Raw genomic sequence first — 12810 nt, 5'->3', positions numbered from 1 at the left:
AGAGCCCAGTATTGGCTCTGTGGTTCGGGTGTTTCCAGAAGGAGCACAGCCTTCGCCCCCTTAGCTTGCGTGCTTCCAGGATCTCCACTGAGTTTCATCCTAAGAAGTTGAGGGCCAGCAAGACCCTGGAGTTACACGCTAAGATGGGGACCAACAAGACCCTCGAGTTATACGCTAAGATGGGGTCCAGTGAGACCCCTGAGTTATACACTAAGATGGGGGCCAGCAAGACCCCCTGAGTTACACACTAAGATGGGGGCCAGCGAGACCCCCGAGTAACATGCTAAGATGAGGAACAGTGAGAACCCCGAATTCAGCATCCGGAGGTGCCCCCTTGAGCTTGGGTGGCAGGAGTTGATCCTGAGCACACATGTGCCATTGTCCTTCAGCCCTGCTGGTCTCGTGAACCTTTTTGCCACTTATACCTTGCGGTGAAAGGGGGTGTTTGTCTGAGAAGCCCCCAGGGCCTGGGGAACAATGCGCTGTGGTGATTCTCAGGGCACTGCCTGCATTTCCCTAAAGGAAAAGGGGAACATTTCTGTGGAGCTGAGGAGGACCAGATCTCCGTCCAAGTCCTCCTGTCCCTCAGAGCTGGGGCCCCCGTAACCTGGTGAGCTGGGCACCATGCAGCTCAGTTCAGACGTGCCATGAGATTCCTATAGGAACAGATCTAGGAGGGCTGCAGATGTGCCCTGCTCTGTTCCTACTCCAAGACCTGCAGGACCTCAGGGCAGGTTGTTCTGAGCAAAATGAGGCTGAAGCCGTGAGGAACTCGCCAGGCCCTGCCTCTTGACTCCTGCACGATGCACTCCTCAGCGGAGAACCAGGGACTTCAGATGTGCAGACTGGGGTCGCTGTTCAGGTTTGATAGATGCAAAACTACGGCTGCAGTTCAAGTATCGGACTTCTTGCTCCGGGCCGCCTACTTGGCCTGCTGTCTGCTGTTGGTCTTAACCTGGCTAATTCCACAAACACTCTACTATCCACATCTGAAACTCAGACACAAAGAAATAGGCAGGGAGACAAGTACGACAGTACACAGGAGTGGAGGAAAAGACAAGAGATAGAAATACGACGCAAAGGCCAATTGATTAGAAAGCGATTCAGCAAGACCACTGATTACTGAGTAAGCTTGGTTCTCCGAGAGCATGTCAGAGCCTCTCTTGGAATGGTGCTCACTGGCGGGACCTCAGGGTAAGTGGTCCATCATAACTTGTCAAAGCTGAAGCTCATGTGAGCATGTAAATAACTGTGCCCAATAATAACCAGAGACTAATTATTTCACAAGCACCTCGTTGGGTGAGGAGCGAATGAGAAGGCAAAAAGGACAAGATAACTGAGGAAAAGAGATAAGAACACCCATCCATTCCCCCACTGCTAAAAATATTAGAGAATTTATTATCACCATCATAAATAAGCTTTATGGTTTCTTGTCTACAGATGTTCACAGAATGCATCCAAGCAGCAGATTTTTTCCAGACATGGCCCACATAAATAACATCCACGATACCATTTTACACTGTCACTGAAGAAGCCCTATTCAAATAAATTGGAATAAACATGCATACAAATGCCTGTAATAAGTAAGGAAATTTAACCAGAATGTGAAACAGCTCTGGGGTTTGCGTCTGCTCCAGAATATTTATCATCAGCTGGAATTCTGGCCTTTCAGAAAAGTATGCATGCATTTATATCCCTGCAAACTGTTTATCTCAATTCAAAGGATCACTTATTAAAGCTTATCCTTGTATTTGCTTATCTGCAACTGCTTATTAAAGGAGATGAATATCAACATTAAGCATTTTTTTTTTCGTGCTTGAAAACATGTCCTAAAATAAACTTCACTCTCATTGGAAATTCTTACTTTGCTTTCACAAGGTTTACCTGCATAATCACAGCTAGTAGAAGACTTAATAATTGACCTTTGTCATTCATTCATCAGCCCATTAACTTGGCTTCTCATCCGTTTGTAAAAGGTTAGTCTCCTCCACCATCCCTTTTCCCAATTAAAATGAGGCGATCCTCACAGCACGGGACCGAGACGGGGAGGCACGTGCCCCTCCATCGGAAGGCGCCTGTGTTTTTGGAGCGTAACACAGACATTCGCTATCACTCACGAGAACTAATGCTGTCCCTGGCGGCCACTTTGGGGCATGTTGGAACGCAGCACGCAAAGCCAGCAGACACCGAGCCCCCTCCCGGAACGACGGTCTGCGTCCCTTCTTCCCTTGTCTTTTACAAAACAGAGCTAACAGAGCTTCCATGTGGCCCAACTTCAGGCAACTTCCAGACACAGTTTCAGAACACCAGGATTCCCCCGAGTAATGAGGGGCGCCCGTGGGTGGACGCAGCCCAGCGGTCCTTACTTTTATATTCCAGGTGAAAGCCTGCGGCCGCCACGCTGATGTCCGACTGGAAGTGCAGGTAGAGCTGGTTGGAGGTACTGTTGAGTAGCGCGGGCACCGTGGTCCCTGCAGGAGAGAAGGCAGGCTCAGCCCTGCACACGCACTGCCCCTGCTCTCACGGGGGCAGAGGGGGTGCTCGAGGGACGCTTTTGGGGGTCTCTGCCTCTAATCCACCCGAGCATTTGCTCCCATCCTGACCACCGCTCCCCTTCGAGTGCCCCTTCCAAGCACAGGTAACCCTCCCGATCGCACCGCCATAGAACACAGTTTTCCTCCCCACCTTCCCAGACATCACGAGATTTGTACATCGATTCCCACGAGCGATGCAATCACTGTCGCTATGAAAAGCTTTTCTGCCTTGACTAGGCTGAAGAGGCAGAGCTGGGCAGTAGTCGGACTGTGCTCGCTGACCTAAAGCTATCCTTGGATGGGTGGCTTTGGACACTGAGAGCCCTCAGATCTGCCGTGTCCACTCCATGCGGGAGAGCAGGTACCCTGAGCACTGGGAGACGCTCCCGCACTTGCAGTGCCCTGACCTGGAGCCACATGCCCAGCCACTCACGGAGCCCGGGACGCGGGCACAGGGAGGCTCTGCTGGGGCCGAGGGGAAATGCTTCTAGGCAACCAGGAGCGAGTCTCTCTGGCGGACACACCCGGACGGGAGCCAAGGGGAGGTTTATGGGCTGGGCCCGGGCCTGGGGCCGAGAGGCTGCCAGGGAGAAGCACCAGAAGACACACTGACAGCAGTGCATTTGCACCCGAGATGGGACACGAGGGGACCCTCCTGGAGACACGGCAGGCACTAGGGCCCTCACTCTCTGTCCTACTGTGGGCTCCACTGCACCATCCACAGGACAGGGCCCTGTGTCCATGGCACCCGGCAAAGCCAGTCTCTTGGATGAAGGTGCCCAGTACAGTCTCTGTGCCAGACCTTGCCACGAGCTCCCGCCTGCCCGGGAAAGAGTCTCTGTTCTCAGCCTCTGCCACCCGCTGGCACCCTGGCCTGTCTGCTCTCTTTGCTGCCGTCTCTCAGGTCCCACTCCCAGTGCCCACCTGCGCCCGCCCTCAACAAGCTGGCACGCACAACCTCTGAGTTGCCAGTTTCCAGAAGAGAGTCCCACCAGCTCACACCAGGGCGAGTCACACAGAAACTCAAAGCCTTGATGTGAGCAGCTGTAGGGCCTTCTCCAGAAATGCGGGTCTGCAGCAACTACTTTTCCTTGGCTGTGCCCACTCCATGGCAGGAAGTGAGTTAAACATTTAAAAAAATTTTATTTATTCAAATTATTATTATTATTTGGCTTTTTAGGTCACACCTGGTGATGCACAGGGGTTACTCCTGGCTCTGCACTCAGGAATTACTCCTGGCGGTGCTCAGGGGACCATATGGGATGCTGGGAATTGAACCCAGGTCAGCTGCGTGCAAGGCAAACGCCCTACCCACTATTCTATCGCTCCAGCCCCAGGAAGTGACTTTAGTAGCTTCTCTATCGACACTCTGAAGTGACAATGCTTTTTCAAAAAGTATAAAAATATTGATTGTTTTAGAACAGTTTTGTGGCTGGAAATTATTTTCACTGGTTCCATAGCAATCATTTTCCTTTACAATAAGTACTTTCTAAGTTAATTAGTAAGTTGCAAATATGGAACACAAAATACCCCCTTATCTCTGGATAGTATAGCGCTTTATCATCCCACCCACCTCTAATTTATATATATATATATATGATTTGTTCAAACTTATTTTATTCAAATTATGAGTAAATTGTAGACATAATGTCAACCTCTTGTGAAATTCTAATGTGTATTTCTTAGAACATCTCTCAAGAGAACTGAGTGCTGAAGGTAGTTAAAGAGATAAACATGACAACCTCTCAGTGCCTGTATTGAAAACCATAAGGCCCAAAAGGAGAGGGGGGGAGGAGGGAAGGAGGGGAGGGAGGGAGAGAGAGAGACAGAGAGAGAAGGAAAGTGCTGCCACGGAGGCAGGCTGGGGGAGGGGCCTGGAGGGAAACTGGGGACACTGGTGGTGGGAAATGTGCACTGGTGAAGGGACGGATGATGAAACAGGGACTGAAACTGGGTCACAGACATCTTTGTAACTGTTTTTCTCATTGTGATTCAATTTAAAAAATAAGGAAAAACAGTTTCCACTGGGAGATAGTGGAGGGTGAAGCAGCTTTCCTTGCTCCCGTCAACTCTGGTTTGAGCCCAGCTGCCCCTGACCCGCTGGGCATCACTGGGTGTGTCCTGGCCCCTGGAAAGCCACCACTGGGGCGGGGCCAAAGGGAGAAGGTCCCCTGGGACTCCCTGGTGAATCTCAGCCTGGCTGGTGGGCAGTCACCATAATATGCACGTATGATGATCGGTACACAATGCACATGTGTGATCCATACACAATGCACATGGATGACTATCAGTGCACAATGCACACACATGATGACCAGAACTCAATGCACATGTATGAAGGTCAACACACATGATTAGCACGCAATGCACATGTACAGTTAGCACAACGATGCACACACATGATGACCAGCACACAGTGCTCAGGCATGATGATTAGTACCTAATGCACATGTATGATGATCAGCATAGAATGCACATGTATGGTTGTCAGCACACATGTACACACATGATGATCAGTACACATTACACAGATATGATGATCAGTATCCAATGCACACATGTAAGTGCTTGACAGTGCTGTGACTGGCACACAAAGCACATGTGTGGTGTTTCTTATGCAAAGCACATACATTGTGGCCAGTGCATTCCTTCATGTGCATGAAGATCAGTACAAATGCACATGCATGATGACTAGTAGACAATGCACATGCATGATAAGAACACGCTGCACATATACAGAGGTCAGTCTGTGTATGACTCAGTATCCAGTGACCCCACATAACAATCAGTGCCTGACACAGAAAGCTGCAAATGATTGTGGTCCAACGCCACCCTCCTCCAAGGTGGCAGCTTTGCATGGCTCAGGAGAAATGGTTCCCATGCTTGTAGCCTGCTAGTGAGAATGTATGTGATGACGGCAGCACGGGTTTGAAGGTTTCCGGTTCATACTATTTCATTCTGCAAATTTTCCCCACCAGCACCTTGGATCAACACATGTCCAAGAAGCTTTGGATCTTTTAAGGGGAGAAGAGTATTGACTATATTTAGAAACCCAGATGTGGGCTTATTATGATATTTAGAAACGCAGCCTAGATGCCGAGCTAGGAAACAGAATCACACACACACAGACACACACATACACGCACACACACGCACACACGTGTGCACATGTACGGGAGGGAGGGAGAGTCTGCCCAGCCTCCCGCTGTGCTTCCATAGCCCGGAGAGGAAGCAGGAAGTCAGACCGAGACGCTGAGAGGGTGCAGGTCCCTCGGGAGAAGGAAAGCCGGGCGTGACCCACAGACGGAGAGTGGAGGGTGCCCTTCCAACCCCCCACACGACGGGTGTGCTGGGAGATGGGGCAGGGCATCCGGGAGGAACACAGACCTCAGAAAGGGCACTCGTGCAGATGCACGTGGCCAGGAGAAGTGCCGCCCAGGAAGCAGCTGTGCCTGCCCGCAGCTCTCCCCGCCCTGCAGCCCTGCTCGGTGCCACTCATGGTCCTGCTGTCTGCACACATGTCTGCAGCCTGGTCTTAGGAAAGGCCTCTGGTGGCCGTGTTTGCCAGCTGCCAGCTTAGGTCTTCGACAAAGGCGGGGCGTGAGGGGAGGTTCCGGCATCCTCGGTGGGAGCCGGTGGTGCCACCACTTTAAGGAAGGAAGCTTGAGAGTGCACTGGAGGTGTGCCAGTTCCTTCCAGAGCCCCCTGCCCAGACCTGAGTGCTGGCGGCACAGCTGGTGGGGAGGAGGTGGGGTTCACACTGAGTGCTCAGGGAGCCGGTGCAGACGGGCCATCAGATGTCCAGGCCCCAGAGGTGGAAGCAGCACAGGGAAGGGGATTCCAGTGGCCATAGCTTCCCTGGTCTCTGGCGGCGTGGGGCTGTGCCCTTCTCTCCTGGCTCCCCGAGACCAGCTGCAAGACCCTGAAGGTGCTCAGAGGTACGGGGCCTCCAGGGCAGCACAGGGCAGAGGTGGGGCGAGGAGGGGGAAAGTCCCCCGCCTCCCCGCCCCCCCCCCCCCCGTGGAGGTCAGACAGACCCAGAAACAGGCTCAGGCCAGAGGGGAATGATGTGAATCTGGTGTGAGGGTTGGGGCAGACGGAGACGCCAGACAACCCGGAATGTTACATCGGTGAATAAGGACAAGAGAACCCAGGTCCCGTCAGCTCGGCACTGAGGCCCGTGGCCTAGGCTGGAATATGCTCACAAGGGAAGGCGAGGGGAGAGTGTGAGAGCGGGAGTGAGTGGTGGTCCCGGACCCCCACGGGGCACGAGGCGGGGCTGGAAACCAGGGGCTCCGTGTCCCCATGCCGGCCACCATTCCCGGCCGGCTGCCTGTCACAGGGCAGGGCTCCCAGGTCAGGCCTGGAGCTGCCCACGCTGCAGGCACCGCGCCTCGGCCTCACCCTCACCTGAGAAACTCCCCAGCCGTGGGGCGGACAGGCCTCCCCCGTCGTAGATCTCCAGAGAGTCCCAGTTCTGCTCCGTGGCGAAGCTGATCACCTGGATCTAGCAGGCGAGAAGGAGCGTTACTGTTTGTTTGGGGTTTAAAGGATTTGGATGAATCAGGAGGGGGTGCCGTGGCACTGACTGCAGCTCTGTAAAGAAAGCGCAAGATTGTAGGGAACCCTGGCAAGACAGCCATAGTCTACAAATGAAGCCTACGAGGACTGGGATAGATTTTATGGGGGGGGGGGAATTATTACCTTCTTCCCGAACCACAGAGATGGTTAGAAGCACTTTGCAGGGATGGAAGAAAAGACACACGGGAATGATGGACACTTAAAATGACCAATATAAAAATGAAAAAGAAGGGAAGAAAGCTAAAGAGAAAGAAAATTTGGGAAGGAAGGAAGAAAGGAAGTGAGGGAGAGAAGGAGTAGGAGGGATGGGAAGGAGAGAAGGAAGAAAGGAAAAAGGAAGACACGAAGGAAGGAAGCATATGAGGGAGAAAAGAAAAGAGGAAGGGAGGGAAGGAAGGAGGGAGGGAACAAAGGAAGGGAGGGAAGCAAGGGAGGGAAAGGAGTGAGGGAGAGAGGAATGGAGGGAGGGAGGGAAGAAAGAAATGAGGGAGAGAGGGATGGAGGGAGGGAAGGAAGGAACAGAAGGAGGGAAAGAGGGAGGGTAGGGAGAGAGGGAGGAGCAGAGGGAGGGAGGAAGGGAGGAGGGGAGGAGAGGGAGGGAAGGAATGGAGGGAAGGAAGAGGAGGGACGGACAGAGGGAGGGAGGGCAGAATGAAGAGAAGGAGGGAGGAGGGGAGAGGGAGGGAAGGAGGGAATGGAGGGAGAGAAGGAGGGAATGGAGGGAGGGACAGAGGGAGGGAGGGACAGAGGGAGGGAGAGAGGGAGGAAGGGGAGGATGAAAAGAGGGAGGGAATGGAGGGAGGGAGGGAGGGAGGGAGGGAGGGAGGGAGGGAGGGAGGGAGGGAGGGAGGGAGGGAGGGAGGAAAGGAGACTTTCCTGGACCCCCAGCACACTCACCTGAATTCCTGACCCCTCAGTGACTATGATTTTCCAGACACAGTTTAGGTTGTTCCCGTAGGGCTCTGGGTACCCAGGGGAGAGGATGGTTCCCCGTCTCTGAGTGAAGTTGCCACTGCAAGGAACTAGGAAGCAAAGTCAAGTTCAATCGACTAAGCCACAGAGGGATCCCACGACCAGCACACACACAGCCGTGCATCCGCTCTGCTCTGTGTCGGCGTTAGGAGAAATACCACTGGAGCAGGACAATTGCGATGTCCTTCCAGCTAAGGTAAAACAGAGCCTGTTCTTTGTCCCATCAGCAATGCCAAGGGTCTTGGTGCTGAGGTCCTTCCCAGGACCCCAGAGAGTGGCTGTTAGGCGCAGCCTCAGAAAGTTCTCCAAGAGGACTCTCGACCCACACAGGAGGTGGCGGGAGCCGTCCAGGTGACTTATCTGTTAAAATCTAAGAACTTGGCACAATTTTCTCATCAATATGCAGACACGCAACTAGCGATGATACAAATGGGGCCAAGGAAGCAGGCGCGATACCCCTTGCAGCCCATCCACATTCAGGCTGCAGGGCTGCTCGCGTTTCAAACCTGCACCCACATGCATTTAAGTGGGACGCAAGGACATCCACCGGGAGCAGCGAATCTGCATGATGATGACTGGCCCCAGATGGAACCGTGTCCTCAGCCCCTGGCATCACTTAGCAGGTGCTGGGGGGGACAGGCACTCCCTACGGGTTAATGGGGTGCCTGTGTCTGGGACAGCGGTTCGAGGGGTTGGCTGCAGCTATGGGATCAGCGGGGAAGTCGTTGCTCTTGACACAGCATTAGGAGGACAGACACAGACTCACCCACGCAGCTGGGCACCGTGTCGTTCCACTGGGCCAGGGCGTTGGGCACTGCCCGGCAGCGGATGGCCGTGGAGCCCTGCAGCAGGTAGCCCGGGTTACACTCGAACCGGACGATGGACCCTGCGGAGAACTCCAGGCCGATTCTCCGGCCGTACCTGGGCTCAGGCACCGAGCTGCACTGGGTGTCACTGGTGCGGGGGACGGCTGTGGACAGAACACAGGACATGGACATGGGTGTCTGGCTGTGGGCAGAACACAGGACACGGGGTATGGGTGTCCAACTGTGGGCAGAACACAGGACATGGGGCATGGGTGTCCGACTGTGGGCAGAACACGGGACACAGGACATGGGTGTCTGGCTGTGGGCAGAACACGGGACATGGGACATGGGTGTCCAACTGTGGACAGAAAACAGGATGTGGGACATGGGACACAGGTGTCTGGCTGTGGGCATAAAACAGGGCTTAGGCATCTGACTATGGGTAGGACATGGGTGTCCAGCTGGACAGGGCATGGATGTCCAGCTGTGGACACGACACGGGAAACAGGAGTCTGACCCCATCTGAACAGGCTGCGGATAGTGAGGGCACCCGTCTACCCACACAGGAACGTGCAGGGTGCACGGCCGCCTGGCCGCTGCAGGGGGGCTGGGGCCACGTGACTCAGGCCTCCGGAGAGTGGACAAAACTGGGCTTCTTCAGAGGGACCGAGTCCTGGCGGCCACAGGGGGCGCCTGTGTCCACATGGCTGCTGTGGGGATAGGCCAGAGACAGCCTCTGCCCCAATCCGAGTACGGTAACTGGCGATGGAGAAACAGACCCGGCCCCCATGGACACTGGGGTTAAAGGGCATGCTGGGGTCTCACCGGGGCATTCCTGCACGTTTGCGTGGGGGGGGAAACAGAGCTGACTGTCGATAAATAACTCTCGGGCCTGGCTGGCAGGACACGTGCAGGCAGAAGCCCGTCCTGGCCACTGGGGTGTCGGCTGTTCCCCTGCCGATTCCACTGGTCTTCCCCTCCCCCCAACCACACACACACACAAACACACAGAGGTGACACCGCAGTCCCTGAGGCAGCTGCCCACTTGGTCCAACACAGAACCCACAGCTCCGGGCCTGGGGAGCTCACGGCCGAGAGCACCACCCCAGGCCGTCTCCACTGCAGGGGCCTTGCACCTGCTGTGGCTCCCAGGGGTCTCCTGGGCTTACGGAGGGGGCCGAAGCGGCCTGTGGGGTGCGGGTGGCGGGCGTGTGGCTGCTTCTCCCTGTGCTGTGGCGGCCTCCTGGCGCTGCGGCTGCCCCTCTGGCATGTGGTGTCTGTCCCGTGCCATGGGGGGGAGGCCGCCAGGAGGCAGCAGCCCTGCATCAGGACCAAATGCTCCTCGGGCAGAGGGCACTGGCTGCCGTGAGGGCAGCAGGCGGCGTCCACTTTGGCCATGCCTGGCTGACCCAGACGATCCAGCCCTTTCTCCACAAGAGGCGGGAGCAGCGGTGCTGGCAGCCTGGCAGTGGCTTTGCTGCTGTTGGACCAGCCAGGGAGGACAAGGACAGGGATGGACGGCTCCCCAGGAGGGCCTCTGGACTCCCCTGAGGCTTCGTCAGAGGAGAGAGGTGCCCTGGGGAGCTTCTCCTGAGGGGTCAGTGGGCCTGAGTGGACACCGACAAAGTTTGGCACCGTCTGAGACACTCCATGTCCAGTGCGACCCTCGGGATCAGCTTGCGGATTTCAGGGCTGGTCCAGGTTCAGGAAGGAGGAGAACCCCACCCTGGGGAGCAGCTGGGACTCTAGAACATTCCAGAGAGCAGAGGCTGGCGGGGGGGCGGGTCACAGCACACAGCTGGCAGAGCATGAGGGGCTGAAGAAGTTCCAGAGTCTGATTCTGGAGACCTCGGAGCAGGCGTGTGATGTGGTCCTTGCCCAGTGGGGACGCAGAGCCGCCTGCCTTCCGGGTGCTAGCCCAGGAGAGCGCATCCTCCATCCTCCAGGAGAGCGCACTCTCTACACGCCCGCCCCTTACTCTGCTCGCCTAAAGAGGTGAGGTGCAGGGATGTGACTGATCTCAGTCCAAAGCGACCCACACCAGCAGCTGCGACGTCCACAGGTCAGTGAGGGCCTTCTCCTGGCCTTCCTGCTCTCCCCCCTTTTCACACACTGTCTGCCGAACATCGCAACTTTCGGCAGTGGAATATATTGGTGGGTGTGAATTTCAAGAGAGGTGATTGGAAAAGATTCAGAAGTGGCATGGCCGGGTCATTTGCCAGTTTGGGGCAGCATGCAGCTGTGAGGAGGAGATGTTACGGATGGGAACCAGCCAGCGCAAGCAGGTGGGTGCAAGCACGTTTCAAGAATTGTTTGCCCTGAGGTCTCCTCGGGGAGAACTGAGTCTGGAAGTCACCACAGCCTGAGAACCACAGAGGCTGCACCCCAGAACTCACTGGGCCTTGGGAGGGCGGAGACAGCTCGGGAGGTGGGTTTTCAAGGTTGCATGCAAAACAAAGGTGAACCATAAATAGGGAAAAGTCTTCAGTTTCAGAAAATTTGAGCAATATCAAAACTTTTGATAGAGTTAAACATCTAAAAATAAATGTAATTGTGTCAAAGTACTAAAAGTTAATAGAAAATGAAGAAAATCAGATACCTAGAAAAGGTAAATATAACATGAACAAAATAAAATGGGAACACAAGATTTATATAACATATACAAATGTTATATAAATTTTTATTTTGTATATACATTTTATTTTGTATATACATTGGGTTTTATTTGGCTAAACTGTCTCTTAAATTTGTTTTTATTAAAATGTGAACTTTTTAGTCTATTTAAATTAATATCATTAAAAACAGTTACCAAAATCTAAGCAATTATAAAATATTTTACCTTAAGTAAAATATTTTTGCCAAATGGGACATAATATGCAAAGGTAGTTTGATGAATCAAGTCCTGGAAGTAGAATTGTCATATTGAAGTGTTGAAGTGAAGGTTTGCCATCTCTAACACAATTTCATCACAAGTGAACATTCTGTGGCAGAATGTTCTTCTTCCTTTTTTTTTTTTTTTTGGCCTTTTTGGGTCACACCTGGCGATGCTCAGAGTTTACTCCTGACTCTGAACTCAGGAATTACTCCTGGCTGTGCTCAGGGGACCATATGGGATACTGGGAATCGAACCTGGGTTGGCCGCCTGCAAAGCAAACGCCCTACCCACGGTGCTATCACTCTATCCCTCTCATAGAACATTCTCCCCCTGGGCAGAATGTTCTATGATAGACTGTTCTGTGGGAGAATGTTCTGTGGGAGAATGTTTTGTGGGTATGAGAGAAAATTCTGTGAAAGAATGTTCTATGGGAAGAGTGTTCTGTGAGAGAATGTTGTTTGAGCTCTTCCATATTTTGTGGAAGAATGTTCTGTGGGAGAATGGTCTTTGGGAAGAGGTTCTGTGACAGAAAGTTCTTTATTTTTTTTTCATTTTGGGTCACACCTGGCGATGCTCAGGGGTTACTCCTGGCTCTGCACTCAGGAATTACTCCTGGCACTGCTCAGGGGACCATATGGAATGCTGGGATTCGAACCTGGGTTGGCCACGTGCAAGGCAAATGCCCTTCCCGCTGTGCAATCTTTTCAGCCCCCAGAAAGTTCTGTGAGGGAATGTTCTGTGGGGACAATGTTCTGTGGGACAATACTCTGGCAGAACATTCCATGGGAAGAATATTCTGTGGGAGAATGTTCTGTGGGTCTGGGTGTTCGGGACTCAGGGTGGGGATGGGATGGAGGGGGAGGCGGTGTTTTTGAGGGCCCTGGGTGTGGCAAGCCAAGAGCAGTCAGAGCTGTACCTTGATAGACAAAGTGGAAGCCCCGGGCAGACGCTCCACTCTTTGCGCTGAATCGAAGAAGAATTTGATTCGAGGTCGCCAGAGGTAACGTCTCACCTGGGAAAAGGACCCAGAAACAGAGCTGGC

General features: G+C 53.6%; 1 protein-coding gene across 2 annotated transcripts in view; it reads right to left on the bottom strand.

Moving 5' to 3' along the window:
• The window catches only part of CSMD1 (CUB and Sushi multiple domains 1), a 980559-nt gene that overhangs the window by 90883 nt on the left and 876866 nt on the right, over nt 1-12810 (bottom strand). For both annotated transcript variants that reach the window (XM_055136180.1, XM_055136183.1), the window contains exons 33-37: nt 12685-12780; nt 8854-9057; nt 8013-8137; nt 6945-7041; nt 2367-2471 (exon numbers count right to left, since the gene is read on the bottom strand). In XM_055136180.1, coding sequence (XP_054992155.1) covers nt 2367-2471; nt 6945-7041; nt 8013-8137; nt 8854-9057; nt 12685-12780 — 627 coding nt within the window. The remainder of the gene's footprint in view (nt 1-2366; nt 2472-6944; nt 7042-8012; nt 8138-8853; nt 9058-12684; nt 12781-12810) is intronic.

The sequence above is a fragment of the Sorex araneus genome, chromosome 1 (genome assembly GCF_027595985.1).
Source record: "Sorex araneus isolate mSorAra2 chromosome 1, mSorAra2.pri, whole genome shotgun sequence".
NCBI lineage: Eukaryota > Metazoa > Chordata > Mammalia > Eulipotyphla > Soricidae > Sorex > Sorex araneus.
The sequence above is the reverse complement of the archived record's forward strand: the minus strand, read 5'-3'. Positions and strand labels throughout refer to the sequence as shown.